General features: G+C 47.8%; 1 protein-coding gene across 4 annotated transcripts; it reads right to left on the bottom strand.

The window, feature by feature from the left end:
- Positions 1 to 5,726: 5,726 nt before the first annotated feature.
- LYSMD4 (LysM domain containing 4) lies at positions 5,727 to 12,400 on the bottom strand. 4 transcript variants are annotated; one of them, XM_084642514.1, is made up of 3 exons: positions 12,339 to 12,400; positions 10,221 to 10,508; positions 5,727 to 7,721 (listed from the first exon to the last, which is right to left on the bottom strand). In XM_084642514.1, exons 2-3 carry the CDS (start codon positions 10,491 to 10,493, stop codon positions 7,068 to 7,070), a joined length of 927 nt encoding a protein of 308 aa, XP_084498640.1. In that variant the 5' UTR covers positions 10,494 to 10,508; positions 12,339 to 12,400; the 3' UTR covers positions 5,727 to 7,067. The 4 variants fall into 4 exon arrangements, with proteins under 4 accessions (XP_084498640.1, XP_084498638.1, XP_084498641.1 ...); XM_084642512.1 differs by having other exon boundaries at positions 12,330 to 12,396; XM_084642515.1 differs by lacking the exon at positions 12,339 to 12,400 and adding an exon at positions 12,298 to 12,325.
- Between the last annotated feature and the right edge of the window lie 3,302 nt (positions 12,401 to 15,702).

Below are 15,702 nucleotides of genomic sequence, written 5' to 3' on the forward strand. Positions count from 1 at the left end.
TTACTAAAATAACGGTTAAAAGCCTACTGCCAGGCTACTGCACCAAAGTAAGGCTGCCTCTAATTAAATGGAAACAGGAATGTTGCAGCCTCTGCATCCCTAAGAGCAGGGGTGGCCAACCTGAGAAGGCGCCAGAATTTACCGGTGTACATTGCCAAAGAGCCACAGTAATACGGCAGCAGCTCCCAGCACCTCCCCCTCCCCCCTGCACCTCCCGATCAGCTGTTTCGTGGCATGCAGGAGGCTCTGGGGGGGCGTGGGGGTGGGGGGAGCGAGGGCACTCCAGGCTCAGGGGAAGGGGTGGAGTCGGGGCAGGGCCTGTGGCAGAGCCCGGGGTTGAGCAGTGAGCGCCCCCGGTACATTGGAGAGTTGGAGCCCGTAGCTCCAGCCCCAGAGTCGGTGCCTAGACAAGGAGCCGCATGTGGCTCTGGAGCTACGGGTTGGCCACCCCTTCCTAAGAGCAATAAAATCAGTGTGTTGCAAACTGTGGAAACACCAGTAAATTATGAGGCTTGGAGCTTAATACTGTACATTAGTTTTCAGCTGATGTCTGTCAAACTTCAGCTCAGCCTAGTGCTGCTCAGTACCCAGGTGTGCTGTTTTCTTGAAGCAAACCACCATTTTTGTGACTTGGGCACAAAGGGATGCGTTGCCTAAGCCGATGGTATTGGCAGCTTTAAAAATGCATGACCGAAGTGCAACCTAAAAAACGTTCTCACAGGAGCAGCAATTGCTACAGTTGTAATGGCGTAACACTTTCCATTTTACTCTAGCGTCAGCTGCTACTAACTTTCCAAAGCTTGCGGCGTTGATGCTGGAATGGTCCTAAAGCTTACCTTTGCTAGGCAGTGCGAGCAACACCCTTTCCTGCCTATTTCTGAGTTGCCCGAAAGTGAAGGAGCCTGAAGCCAAAATGGTGGGGCGTCAACAGCTGAAGCTGGCAACACAGAAACAGCCTTGCTGAGGCGAAGTGCCTTTGGATGTGCTCAGGGAACTTGGCTTTGACAGAGAACTGAGCCTTTGCAAATTGCACACTGAACACATGCAGTCGCTTTCGTATGTGGTGTGTCGTGGCTACAGCTTTGGCTGGGGTTACCGAGTGGGGAAGTAGCCAAGTCACGGTGACTCCCTTACATGCAAGCTCTAAGGTGTGCGGATGGGAGTCTTGCTCTGCAGTGGTGGAGGACGCACCGGTAATGATCTTCCCCAGGTGTGGAGTGCCGCAATGCCGGAAAAGGGCTCCCTCCAAAGGGGCATGGGCAAGGTGTTCAGATGACGCTTAGCCGAACAATTCTTAACACAGCTTTTGGTGAACATGTAAGCTTCACGGCTGAGGAAGGCTGTATTAGGCAGCTGAAATGGACATAGGCAAAGCAAGTTTGTTTGGTTCTTTCTAAATACATTTCTGTAGGGTTGGTGGATAGCTGTTTAGCTTGTTGCTCTGAGGTTTTGGAGATAGAGACTGCTTTTATTATACCAGATATGGTCAGCTGGTCACGGGGGCAGGGCGCACTGACTCAATGAACTGGGATTATAAGCCCAAAAGAGCAGTTCTGTGAAAATGGCACCATCTTGATCAGCAGCTCAGCTCCCCATGCCTGTGGAACCTCAGCTGTGCTGACTTCAGTATTTAAGTCAGTGGGTCTCAACCTATTTACCACTGTGGGCCACATCCAATACTACCTATTTGGCCCTGAGGATGTCACATGGGCTGCTGTGTGCTGATTGGCCTGCGGGCCACAGGTTGAGAATCACTGGTTTAAGTTTACTACTTTTTATTCCTGTTACCCCTGCTGAGCCAACATGGCTGAGAGCGTCTGCTCTGGATTCTCTTCCTCTTTGTAGGCCAACAGAATTGTTTGCTAGTTTCCAAATGTTTTCACCTGTGTAACTCTCTGAAAGCAAGGGCCCTGATGGCACAGGTTATCAATGTGGGGACAATTAGCCTGCAAATGTTTTATTTTAAATGTTGGTATCTGACAAAGGAGGAATCCAGCTTGATTCTCCAGTCCCAGGCTGATTTAAATCACGGGTGGCAGTTTGATGAATTATCTTGAAAACTGAAGGTGTTTGATAAGGAGTCACTGAAACACAGTAAACAAGGGTGATATTTACAGTCAGGTTTCAGAAGAGAACTTTCAACATTCCAGTCTGCCTTCTAGCATGAAAGATTTAGAATCAGAGAAGATCACGGTTGGAAGAGACCTCAGGAGGTCATCTAGTCTAATCCTCTGTTCAAAGCAGGACCAATAGCAACTAAATCATCCCCCAGCCAGGGCTTTGTCAAGCTGGGCCTTAAAATCCTCTAATGATGGAGATTCCACCACCTCCCTAGGGAACCCATTCCAGTGCTTCACCACCCTGTTAGTGAAATAGTTTTTCCGAATATCCAATCTAGACCTCCCCCACTGCAACTCGAGACCATTGCTCTTTGTTCTGTCATCTGCCACCACTGAGAACAGCCAAGCTCCATCCCCTTTGGAACCCCTCTTCGGGTAGTTGAAGGCTGCTATCAAATCCCCCCCAACTCTTCTCTTCTGCAGACTAAATGAGCCCAGTTCGCTCAGTCTCTCCTCATAAGTCATGTGCCCCAGCCCCCTAATCATTTCCGTTGCCCTCCACTGGACTCCCTCCAATTTGTCCACATCCTTTCTGTAGTGGGTGGACCAAAATGGGACGCAATACTCCAGGTGTGGCCTCACCAGTGCCAAATAGAGGGGAATAATCACTTTTCTCGATCTGCTGGCAATGCTCCTACTAATACAGCCCAATATGCCGTTGGCCTTCTTGGCAACAAGGGCACACTGTTGACTCCTATCCAGCTTCTCGTCCACTGTAATCTCCAGGTCCTTTTCTACAGAACTGCCGCTTAGCCAGTCAGTCCCCAGCCTGTAGGGGTGCAGGATAAATTTTATATTATGTTTTCCATTTCACTAGTGAACAGGAAAGTACATATTAAAAAACACTTAATATTTGTAGCCAGCATTCTGCAATTTGGAACTGGATATACTTGGATATTTTGTTCCCACAAATAATGGCCATAGTACTCTGCCTTCTTTGTGATTATGTTTCGCTGTAAAGTAAATGTTTATAATTGAAACAAATTCTTACTCTGAGCAGTGCCTGGCTGCAGTTCTGTCCTAAATCTTGCTTTTCTTTTTAAGGAAAACTGCAACATTAAACAACGTAGTGTGGTTCAGAATATGCCACGAAAGAAACAGACATCAACCCAGGATTGTTCCCAGTGTGCTTTTCTTGAATTTTTCTTCGTTTAAAAACTAACAGAAGGGACCAGTTTTCCTTCACAGAAGAAAAATATTTATTTTAAATGGATACAGCTGGCTTTAAGAAATCAGATACTTTAGGTACCTTTTTAAAAGAAATTATGTTCCCTCAAGCCCCCTTAAAACCTGGCAAGAGCTTCCTACTTGCTGCAGGCAGAATATTTGTTTATCAGTCCCATGACTTAACACTGTAACTCAGGAAGCTTCTGTTTACTTTATTCATTGTACCTCCCAGCTCCCTTTGCAGCAAGCAGCTAGTATTTCAGATACATTTTTCATTTGAGTCATTATAAACACAAATGCTGTCCATGTATGTGCCTCAGGCCAGCAAGACTATTAATGACAGAATTTCTCTCTCTTGATTCTAACTTCAACACCCATCTCAGATCCTTAGATAAGAATATTCATCAGCACTTAGATTAATTTGGGACAGAGATGGCTAGTACTAACCCCTGTGCTCATAAATATAAGTAACTGTCATTTTTATTATTTTCCCTACAAATTTTCTTTAGCATTAATCTTTTAAAATAGGATTATATATTTATATTATATTTAATTGGGGATTGGTCCTGCTTTGAGCAGGGGGTTGGACTAGATGACCTCCTGAGGTCCCTTCCAACCCTGATGTTCTATGATCTGAATTTCCTTCACTTTGCCTCAACTTTTGTGTATTTATATGACAACAGTGCCCTCTAGTGACAAGACAATAGCAGGCAATTCCTTAATTCGACAAATCATTTCAAAAGTTATTTTTCAGTCTTCTATCATTTCCTCCTTTTACCTGCTTAATTTTGTTCTAGTAAATAAATCTAAAAGTATTAACTCTTGTATCTGAGTGTTTGAAAGAGAGAAAAAAACCCTCTCTCTGTATTTTGCTTTAAACCTTTATGTATTTTCCAATGAGTGTTTTATTAATCTGTGATTTGTACCCAGTTACAACAGTACTAATTCTATAACTATCCTCCAGTTAGGTGGGGGGCGGGGAGTGAGACCCAGCTACCTTTTGCATTCAGCACCCTTTGCTTTTCATACCATAATTTCAGCTAGTATCCTTTAAGCCACTCAGGCTGGTCAACACATGCATTATATAGGTGCACCTCCTGGGATGTCAGTGTCTAGGCCTGGGAAAAGTCTAACTTCCTTCAAGTTTGCTGTATGCTGAAAGTTAGCTTATATTTAGGCAATATGTTATGGAGATTTTGCTTATGTTACACACACTTTTTTCTTAGGTATTTTCAATTCTACAACTTCAAAATGTCAATTTCTACTGTCGGGGTTAGCCATGAAAAACAGTTCTCTATTTTTAAAATGGCTACACCAATCAAGAGGTTTTTACTGCAGATTCAAACTGCCCAAAGCTTAGTCTTCATCCACATTTATTGCATGTACTGTAAGGAACCTTTCCACGCATTCAGCATTCACTGTAAACAAGTCTTTGAAAACTTATACCCAAAACCTGTGGGCCTCCATTCAATAGACCAGAATACATCAAGAACTTCTTAGGCTCTGTGACAACCATATGTACTCGCACAAGAGCCCTTATTTCAGGATGGAGATGGGAGATCAGAAACATGGCTGACTAGCTACACAGGTACTAAAAATGCCTAAAATTAGCCTACACCAGGTTTGTAGGCCACAGCCTACAAGTTATGCTCCTTTTTCTCGTGAACTCCTAAAATAGCTGGGGGCTTGTTTCCCCTGACTTTTTATTACTGTACAAAATGGAAAACTCTTCACTGACCCATCTAGCTTAAACTAATAAGAGCAAGGACACCCTGTTTAACATTGTCTGCATTGTCTACAGCCAAGCTCTGCGATACAACCGCATTTGCTCCAACCCCTCAGACAGAGACAAACACCTACAAGATCTCTATCAAGCATTCTTACAACTACAATACCCACCTGCAGAAGTGAAAAAACAGATTGATAGAGCCAGAAGAGTTCCCAGAAGTCACCTACTACAGGACAGGCCTAACAAAGAAAATAACAAAACGTCACTAGCCGTCACCTTCAGCCCCCAACTAAAACCCCTCCAACGCATTATTAAGGATCTACAACCTATCCTGAAGGATGACCCAACACTCTCACAAATCTTGGGAGACAGGCCAGTCCTTGCCTACAGACAGCCCCCCAACCTGAAGCAAATACTTACCAGCGACCACATACCACACAACAGAACCACTAACCCAGGAACCTATCCTTGCAACAAAGCCCGTTGCCAACTGTGCCCACATATCTATTCAGGGGACACCATCACAGGGCCTAATAACATCAGCCACACTATCAGAGGCTCATTCACCTGCACATCTATCAATGTGATATATTCCATCATGTGCCAGCAATGCCCCTCTGCCATGTACACTGGTCAAACTGGACAGTCTCTACGTAAAAGAGTAAATGGACACAAATCGGACGTCAAGAATTGTAACATTCATAAACCAGTCGGAGAACACTTCAATCTCTTTGGTCACGCAATTACAGACATGAAAGTTGCGATATTACAACAAAAAAACTTCAAATCCAGACTCCAGCGAGAGACTGTTGAATTGGAATTCATTTGCAAATTGGATACAATTAACTTAGGCTTGAATAGAGACTGGGAGTGGCTAAGTCATTATGCAAGGTAACCTATTTCCCCTTTTTTTTCCTACCCACCCCTGCCGTTCTTGTTAAACCCTGGATTTGTGCTGGAAATGGCTCACCTTGATTATCATACACATTGTAAGGAGAGTGGTCACTTTAGATAAGCTATTACCAGCAGGAGAGTGGGATGGGAGAAGGTATTGTTTCATGCTTTGTGTGTATAAAAAGATCTTCTACACTTTCCACACTATGCATCCAATGAAGTGAGCTGTAGCTCACGAAAGCTTATGCTCAAATAAACTGGTTAGTCTCTAAGGTGCCACAAGTCCTCCTTTTCTTTTTGCGGATACAGACTAACACGGCTGCTACTCTGAACTCTGAAACCTGTTTAACCTGAAACGTAGTGCTTGAAACAGCTCGCTGTATAGACAAAGCGACTGCCGGCTAGTCCATGACGGGTACCACAGCTGCCAGCCCAGCAACACTATGCTCAAGATGCCTTTAGGCCGAGTCGGCCACTGAAGGTTGCTGGCAGGTTGGACTGTGGGGCTGAACAGAACTTTTGCTATCACTATTGAGCAAAGACTGTTACTGAGGAATAACCGACCTAAGGCCCAGTTCCTGCAGAGAGCTCTGGCCTGACTAGGTACCTCCATGGAGCCCTAATGAAGTCACAGGGCCTCCATGCAAAGGCTGACCCTTGCCTCTATGGTGCTCACAGCAGGCTAAGACCCTCGGTCATTCTAGCTCAATACCGTCATTGATAAAAGTAAAGTGAAATGGAGGTATCAAGTGTCCTGGTTAGTTTTAACAGTGCCATGTACTATAGCTAGTCTATCAAGCTATAAAGTCAGATGTAGGGTTAAGTATGCAAGGCTCACTCAGTTCTGCCAGAGAATGAAAAACGTTGTTTTAAGTTGTTGGGGGGGGAATTGCTCAGTCTATACAAAATGTGTCTTCTCCTCAGCTATAAGACTGCATCATTCCAATCAATAACCCACACAATATTTAAGAGCACACACATTGATGTGTCTGCCTAGTTCAGATTTTTAGTCAAGGCCACTCTTGAGAGGCACCTAAACGCAGTGCCAAATGTCTGTTGCACTTGTAAGCTACAAAACATCTTTATTCATTCAGAGAAAACATGTTACCCTATGGTTCAGTCAAGATCATTAGCTCACTTAAAAAAAAAAAAAAAAATTAGCCCCCTGAATCCAGTACAGTCAGAGTTACTGGTTTATGGGCATCAGTGTTGGGAGGTGAGGCAGTACTGGGCTGTATCTTCCATGTGTGGGTTTCCACAACTGGTAGGTGCTGTGACATTGTTCCCCCCAATTCATGAGCTGAGCTATTTGAGGCAAAGGTATTGTTTGAGGTATGGGCTGCCGCCCCAGTCTGTTGTGTTTTAAAATAGACAATATAAAATACCGGCAAGACTATTCCTATCAGGAGCATAATAAAAACTGCATTCCACCACTGGATTCCACAGTCTGCACCATTATTGGGCTCCTTTTGCCCCACTGAACTGGATGGTGGGCAGTTTGGTGCTTCTATGCAATAATCTGCATTTAAATGGACTTTTGATTGCACTACATCCTCAATGGTCTGGTCAACCCCCTTAAAGTAGTCAGTCAGGTATCTGCTTTCAGAATAGTTGCTACCGGTGGCTCCATCATCAGGTTCTGGTAGTTCAATCAGCGTCATTCCAGCCTGGGAAGGTGCATTCTGAGGAGGTTTTAATTCTTTGCTGGTCTCTGTTAACACCCCATGAGCCTTGACTGGAATCTTGATAGACTTCAGAGCATACAAGTCCTGCTCACAGATGAAGTTGTTGACACGTTTGATATCTGCAACCTATGGAATTCAGAAAGGAGAAACACATTAACCTAAGGCATCACAATCCTTTACCAATATTGACTCAAGAACAAACCAGGAAAATTCAACTGTGAAAACAAACACTGACTGAAACCTACTATGGGGAGTCTGGCTCACACTGTTCTTGTAGCCCTGACTCTGGCAGTCAGAGATTTCCTAACAAGCTTAAGACCCCAATGAATCTTATAAGTTACAGTCCTTCACATATTGAAAGTTGTAATCTTCAGGACACGTTCAGTAGTGCCTCTAATGGACCATCAGTTGTATTTTGTCTTCAGCTTTGTCATTTCCATCCCTAGGTTTTCTGCTGTTCCTGTCTTAACTCAGCTGGGGAAATCTTTGGAACAACAGGCCCCGACGTTTACAAGTATTTAAGTATTGCTGTTCTCAGTGCTGCGATGTTTAACTGATTCAGGAGCCTACATCTCATCTTCAAAAAATGATGTCTGCGCTTTGACTGTCAAGGGGATTTTGGCTCCTAGGGCTAGATTCACAAAAAGACTTAGTAGGGCCTGATTCTGGGAGTTAGGCACCTGAGATTTACAAATATCTTGTGTAAATACCCCCCAAACCCTGTAGTTGCCTAAACAGTAAACATTGCCCATCAATACTACCAAAGTTATAAGAAGGATCCAAAATCGGCCCTGAATAGAATTCAGCCCTGGTTACAGCCTGGGAAACAAAACACTGCGGTTGAGTTACTGGGTGTCATTGTAGGAGGCAGTATTCACACTGTGGAACCTTGGACTCCTCGGGACATCATGTGAGAGATGAAAAGGCAACAAAGTAAAGCACAAGTGTAGCCTAATGTGATGTTCAGCTTTTCAATGCACAAGCCTGAGACTTGGGCCTTAGGCAGCAAGAAAAGGTGACTCGCAAAAGGTGAATGCTCTGCCTGAGAAAGCATTAGTGTCAAGTTTCCAGGAACACCATCAAACCTGAGTTAGGGGAGGCTTACAAAGGTGCCTCAAGATAACAAGTGGGGGGAGCAGAGAAAGGGCAGGACAGGCCAGAAGGCCACTGTAACAAATTAACCAACTGCAATAACCCCAGCAGCAGAAATTACTGCACTTGGGACAGTACTTCCCAGGTTTTATTTTCTTAGCATTTGGGCACATTACTGCACTAACACCTGTCTGTGCATTTGGCACTGAAAATCAATCTAAGAACTCAGTAAATTTCTCTTTAAAAACAACATTTTTCTTTTTGAATGAGCCAATATGCACCATCAGCTGCATCTTCATTGTCTGATCAAGGTACAGACTAATTTTTAAACAACAATATGTAAATACAATTCAGGGAGCCCTCCAGCAGCTTCACAACAGCTGCAGCAGGAGTCCCTTTGTCAGTGCAGTGGATGCTCAATGGCCACTTGAAGACTTTTTCTTTGCCAGTTGGCTGACAGCCAGCACTGGAGCCACAAGCCAGCAATCAGCATAGGTAAGGTGGCAGCTGGCCTCAGCAGGGAAGGAGGAAAAGGAGATGAGAATGCAGGATACACACTTCTCTATTCACTTTCTCCACACCATTCATGATTTTAGAGACTATCAGATCCCTCTGAGTAGTCTCTTTTCCAAGGTAAACAGCCCTAATCTTTTAGGCTCTCCCTGTATAGAAGCCGTTCTATACCCTTGAACATCTTTGTTGTCCTCTGATACTTTTCCAGTTCCACTATATCCTTTTTGAAATGGGGCTTTTGAGGACCAGTATTCAAGGTGTGGCTGCAGCATGGATTTATACAATGTCATTATGATATTTTCTGCCTTATTTTCATCCCTTTCCTAAGACTTCCTAACATTCTGTTAGCCTTTTTGATCACTGCTGCACATTAAGCAGAAGTTTTTAAAGAACTAGCCACAGTGACTCAAAGATCTCTTTCTTGGTGGTAACTGCTAATTTGGAACCTTTCAGTATATATGTATAGTTCCAATATTTTTTTCTAATGTCCATTACTTTGCACTTATCAACACTGAATTTCATCTGCCATTTTGTTGCCCAGTCACCCAGCTTTATGAGATCCCTCTGTAATCACAGTATATTGTTCTGTTTGCTTAACCGAGTGTAAGCTCCTTACGATCAGCGCTCGTTTCCCTTTTTCAGTTCAGATGTTGTCCTTCCTCAACAAATTAATAATAATTGTGAGTTACCTGAGAGCTGTAACACACTTAGTCATCCAAATTATACAGGAATCCAGGTCATGCTGGCTGTGGGGGTGAATACATTTTCCTTGTGTTATTAATTACAAGACTCACTGCACCCTGCATCACCTTGGTTTATACCTGGGTATCAATAAATACAGGACACACACAGAAGCAGTCGCCTTTCTGTGTCAGAGAAGTGGAGCTTCTTTCTGTATGCACAGAAACTAAGCTACACATAACATATCCCTAAACACAAGTGCTTACAAAATGAACACACATGAAAATAAGACGAAGGGAAGAAACTAAAGCAGCTGCATCATCTAGCTGCAGCTCTTACTTTACAACCATACTGCAGGGCTAGCTTGTTAATGTTATCGCCCTCGGTGAGCTCTCGTTCCAGTAGCACCACATCCCCAGCTCTCTCTGGGGAAGAATTGCTTCTCTGCTGCTCCTTGCCCCTTGGACGTAATTCCATGAAGTCAGATTCCTCCTCTGATGACTCATCCGGATCTGATCGGCCATTTCTAAACAAATAAACGTGGCTGCTTGGATAATTGTGGACAGTGACGGGAGCCTGGAAAGATCTGGTTAGTCGCTCATAGAGCCTCATGTTTTATACTAGAGCCTGTAAAAGAAAACAGACATTTTAGCTGTACTGATCATAAAACAACACGTTTATTCACCACAATGCAGAACAGTGACAACAGACCAAAAGCACAACACCCTGACAATATGCACACACAAGTAAGCCAGTACATGTCTGATGCACTGGTCTAATCACCAGAATGCTCTGCAATGTGCCTCACTTTTCAACAATTGCACTGACAGTGGCATTTGTATCCACTTCAGCAAGGGAGGCAGTCACTGTTGCACCCTGGGAAGCCTAGAATGTTTCTTCATTGGCAGAAAAAACTTTGCATGATGCTACCGTGCTCATTTTAATGGGGGTTCATTCCAGAAATTCTAGTTTAGCACTATTGCAAATAAGTCAGAGCTGAAAGAAAGATCATGCTGACCTTGTGGATCCATCCCAGGAGCTGGGTGTCTTTGGTTATGATAAAACTTTGGTATTCCAGAACCTAAGGCTGGTTTGCTACTGCCCTGATGTTAGAATACAGCCCAATGCACCTTTTTGCATGGTCATTTTGTAAGTCCTTGGTTGCTGCTCTTAGTCACAGAATTCTGAGTGTTGGTTTTCTATGCTGTATGTAGGATGTAAGTTTACTTTTTTGTTTGTTCTTTCAGCCACAATGAGTTTTGTGTATCATTTCTCCCCACAGTGTAAGAATTTGTCCCTGCCCTCTCAAAAAATGGTATGTGTATGTTTAGCGTGATCCACAACTGTCTGAGATTGCTGTTATGTCTCAGCCTCTGCCTGCATGAAGCATTGGAACTTGAGCCCTTGTGGTAAGAACAGGGGCCCCAATCCTGCTGAGTTTGTTTATTTCCAGGGCATTAAAGCCGTGATTTCCCGTCTGGCATTTAATACAGACAAAGCAGGCTGTGACTCCTACATTGGTTCCAGCAGGGCTGTGTGGGAGCAACTGAGAGCACAAGGTGTGACTGCAGTGGACTTCAGCCCAGTCTCTTGAGCTGACTGCTGCTAGCCACTTAAGAGGGAAGTCATCTTCCAGGAACCAGCAGAAGAAGCTACCAAACTGAAGGCTGCAGCTGGGGATGGCCCTGGAGAGGATTCAAAGGGACTGGTTAATGGGGTGCACAGCAGAGGCCGAGTGGGGCCAGGGCCCACTGCCCAGGCAGTGATTTCGAGGCGTGCCTTGTCAGCAAGCGGGCACCCACTGCCCGAGGCAGTTGTGGGCGGCCCCCACATAGTAAAAAGAGCAAGTGCCCCCTCCCCCCCAGCTGCTGGAGCCTTAAGCCATTGACAAGTCTGCTTAGGCCGAGCGCTGGCGCTGCCTCCAGCCGGGGGGGGACGGGACACGGGGGAGAGTCACCGCGAGCCCAGCCGCCCCCGGGCGTGGAGTCCCCGCGAGCCCGGCTCCAGGGAGGGGGGGGAACCCCGCGAGCCCAGCCCGGGGGCGGGGGGAAGGGGGGGAAGTCCCCGCGAGCCCGGCTCCAGGGATGGGGGGGGGACCCCGCGAGCCCAGCCCGGGGGCGGGGGGAAGGGGGGGGGTCCCCGCGAGCCCGGCTCCAGGGATGGGGGGGGACCCCGCGAGCCCAGCCCGGGGGCGGGGGTGTCGGGGGGGAGTCCCCTCGAGCCCGGCTCCAGGGATGGGGGAGGGAGTCCCCGCGAGCCCAGCCCGGGCGGGGGTGTCGGGGGGGAGTCCCCGCGAGCCCGGCTCCAGGGATGGGGGGGGGAGTCCCCGCGAGCCCAGCCCGGGCGGGGGTGTCGGGGGGGAGTCCCCGCGAGCCCGGCTCCAGGGAGGGGGAACCCCGCGAGCCCGGCCCCGTACCCGAGCGGGGACCGGGCTCCCCCAGCACAGACCTCACTAACCCTCGGCTCCTCCGCTCTCCGGCCCTCAGCCGCCACATCCACCCTCACTGTCTGCCCCGCCACCCGCACTGATTGGCTGGTTCCGCCCAAGGCAGGGGACAAGGGCACACAGAGACCAATCGGCAGCGCGGATGGGCGGGGCCGCTGGGGAGGGCGGGTTAGGTTGAGCGGTCAGCGCGGGGCCGTGGCTGGGGCGGGCGGGGCAGAGTTAAAGGGCCAGCGTCCCTTTGCCTCCCCCACCCCTCCCGAGAGGCCCAGGGAGGGACAATGGGCTTCCCAGGGTCCCTGTGTCCAGGGCTTGGTCTGGCACTGCCCCCCCCCCCCCACCTGCGGGCAGCTGCCCCCCAGCCGAGCTCAGCCCAGGGCACTGGTGGGGCAGGGGCTAGTAGCCTGGGGCCAGCCCCCATCCTGGGGGCTTGGGGGGGGCGGATTTAGGCCCCACCACCACGGGCCAGACTTGGCGACTGGAGAAACCAGCCCTCGGAGCGAAACACACCGAGCTGCCCTGCCAGGGGTATGTGCCACGCCCAGCCCAGGGGCGAGTGGCAGAAGCGAGTTACCCATGGTCACACAGCCTCCGTAAGGGCCCCCACGGGCCCTGCCGTCCGGGCCCCCCGTGCTCGCCCAGGCGCCATCCCAGAGCGGTGACTCGAGCCCAGGCGTGCTGAGGCCGAGGGTCCTGCTGCGTCCCTAGCGCGCTCGTCTTCCCAGAGCTGGAACGCTCGTTAGGGTGGCCGGGGCCCAGTTTTGAACTGGAAAGTCCAGTTGAAAAGGCCCCCCCCCCCACCCCCCCCGACAGCATCTGGTCAGATCTACTGACCGGACACCCAGTGTCCAGCTACTGCAGGGGAGGCCCCGCGTCATCATCCTCGCCAGCCCCTACCCTGCCTGGGTTAGGTGGCTGCAGCTTCCAGGTGGGGGGGAATGGGAGGGGAAAAGCAGCAAGTGACAGGGTTTCGGGGGGAAATGGGCAGGGAAGAGGTGGGGCAGGAGAGGCTTCGGCCCGCCTGCTGTAGTGTCCTGTTTTTAAATATTACCAAGTTGGCAACCCTAGCTCTCATTCCTAACCCTCTTCCCGCCTCTCAATTCTAATTGTCAGAGCATAATGTTCTTCTGAGGCAAAACCATGATTTGATGTCAGTTGGAGGCTTTGACAAAGGCTCAGGGATGGGCTCAGAGGTCCCCCTCATCCGCCAGGATTTGGCATCTCCAGCACTTTACCTGGGGCTACATTCAAGGACCTTTGGAAGCGCTAGGCCAAGCATAGTGCAGATGCACATTACGGAACAGTGAAGACACTAGTGCATTATAGATTACACTGGTTTCTGGATGCAATTCAAGGTGTTGAACCCCATATTCCAAGTGTCCCTAAACCTTCAACTGCCACAAACTGGCACTGGATGACAGGTGATGGACCATGTGAAATAGCTCTGTTCTGTATATTCCCGCTGAAGCTTTGATGCTGTCACACGACAGGATACTGGGCTAGATGGACTACTGGTCTGACCCACTATGGCCTTTCTTATGTTGTCCAGTAGGTGAGATCAGCTAGACTGCTCACGTTGACAGCTCCTAAGTCTCTGTTTCGGGCACTTGGTGTCATTGATTCTGGAATTTGCTTCCATCTCAAAATAACTTGTGATTTTGCTCTTTGTGGATGTGCAATCTAACAGATCTTTTCAGTCATTTATGTGACATTAAGAGACAACGGAAAAAGAAAGAACAAAAATAGAGGGCCCAGGAGGGAGCAGGGCCAGTGTGTATGTTATCTGTAATGGTCTGTACTGAATCTGAAATGAACACAAAATGGCTGAGAGTCTCAGCTGATAGCGGAGTCCTATAAAGAGACATTTAAAGGGGAAGAACAGATATAGTAATAAAAGTTACATAGCTACGTACACGGTGAAGAGCAGTGCTGAACAAGTGCAGTCTAACACTAATCCCTTTACAACTGCATACTCGCCCTCCATTTGCCATCCCGCTCAGACGCTGATTTGCCCTCCTGACTTGCAGCACGGCCTTTTTGTAACAAGTGGTGTGCAATGCCCAACCCCCCCCCCCCCCCGCCCTTTCTTTTGCGTTATTTCAGTATTCGCGTTGGATGCTGGAGTCAGGGCTGTTGAATGTGCTTCCTTCCTGTCCCTCCTCCAGCTGCTCCTAAACTAGAATTAATAGGTACGGCCACAGGAGGTGTGGGCTGAGCAGCTGCAGCTCGCCAAGGCCAAATTCTTGTTCCCGCAGTGCCAACTCCCCTTCTCTCTCCCACTCGCGGCTCTTAACTGGCTCCAGCTGCAGCCAGGCTAGTGCCTGCGGTTGGGGGAGCTGATGAGGTGTGTTCTGCACTGGTATGTTTCCTTTGGCGCACCCTGAACCCATGGCTTATGTTTCAAAAACAAGCTCAGTACAAATCCTTAACACGCTCCACATGCAAGGCACCCCCTTTTGGGGTGGGGATAGACTAGAAATAGGGCCCCGGAGTCAGTTGCAATGTACAGGCATGTCCCGCATTTACACACGCAGCTCAGTGCCAAGACGCCCTTGTGTGAGGCCTGTGGGTTTCTCCAAAAGCATGAGTAATCTGTGTGTACCCGCTTTGCCCTGAAATGAGTCTAGGTTGCATCACAGGCCTCCTAGAAACAGTTAATTCCTTTCAGCTGTGCACTTGCTCAGCCAATGATGCACATAACAGCTCTGCTAGGGGCCTGGATTCCACAAGCACAGAGGCTGCATTCTTTTCCGAGAGGGAAGCTCTTGCTTAGAGCTAACTCAGCTCAGTGACGGCTGCTGTAGAAAAACCTAAGGGAGATAGACAGAAGTAACCTCAAAAAGCTGGTTTTAACAGCACATGCCCTGCTAGTTCTGCCCCCTGCTCTTTTTGAAAGCCAAATGCTTGGGAATCACGTCATGGATAATGATGCAACCCCTGATGCTCCAGCGGGGTAAGACAGGGAAGGATGGTTCTTCCCTAGCTAATGAGCTAGTGATGAAATGTAAAAGGGCTGAGCAATGAGCACCCAGGCCCAGATCCTCAAACTATTTAGGGAACCTAATTCCTAGTGACTGCAATGGGAGTTAAATAGCTTTGAGGATCTGAGCTACAAACACCTCCACTTGGGTAAAAAGCATCATAACAGATATCAGCTAGGATGAATTAGGCCCCTCTCCAACATGATTGGTTGAAGAGGAGAAGAGACGGAGATCCCTGCAGCATCAATGTAGAGACAAAAGAGTGGGAGATTCTCATCACATATTGGGGTGGAAGAAGCCATCCCCAGGCTCCAGACAATTGTTGGTGTGTGTTTTATTATAATTTATTAACAATCATTGCTGCCCCATCACTCACCCTCTCATTAGAGCCATGGAT

The sequence above is a fragment of the Lepidochelys olivacea genome (genome assembly GCF_965140295.1).
Source record: "Lepidochelys olivacea isolate rLepOli2 genome assembly, chromosome: 10".
NCBI lineage: Eukaryota > Metazoa > Chordata > Testudines > Cheloniidae > Lepidochelys > Lepidochelys olivacea.

Excerpts from the sequence above, each read along its gene's own strand:
- LYSMD4 (XM_084642514.1), bottom strand. The coding sequence starts at position 10,493 with ATGAGGCTCTATGAGCGACTAACCAGATCTTTCCAGGCTCCCGTCACT. Across the intron at positions 7,722-10,220 it reads CCCTGCAGTATGGTTGTAAA|GTTGCAGATATCAAACGTGT; the intron begins GTAAGAGCTGCA and ends TGAATTCCATAG.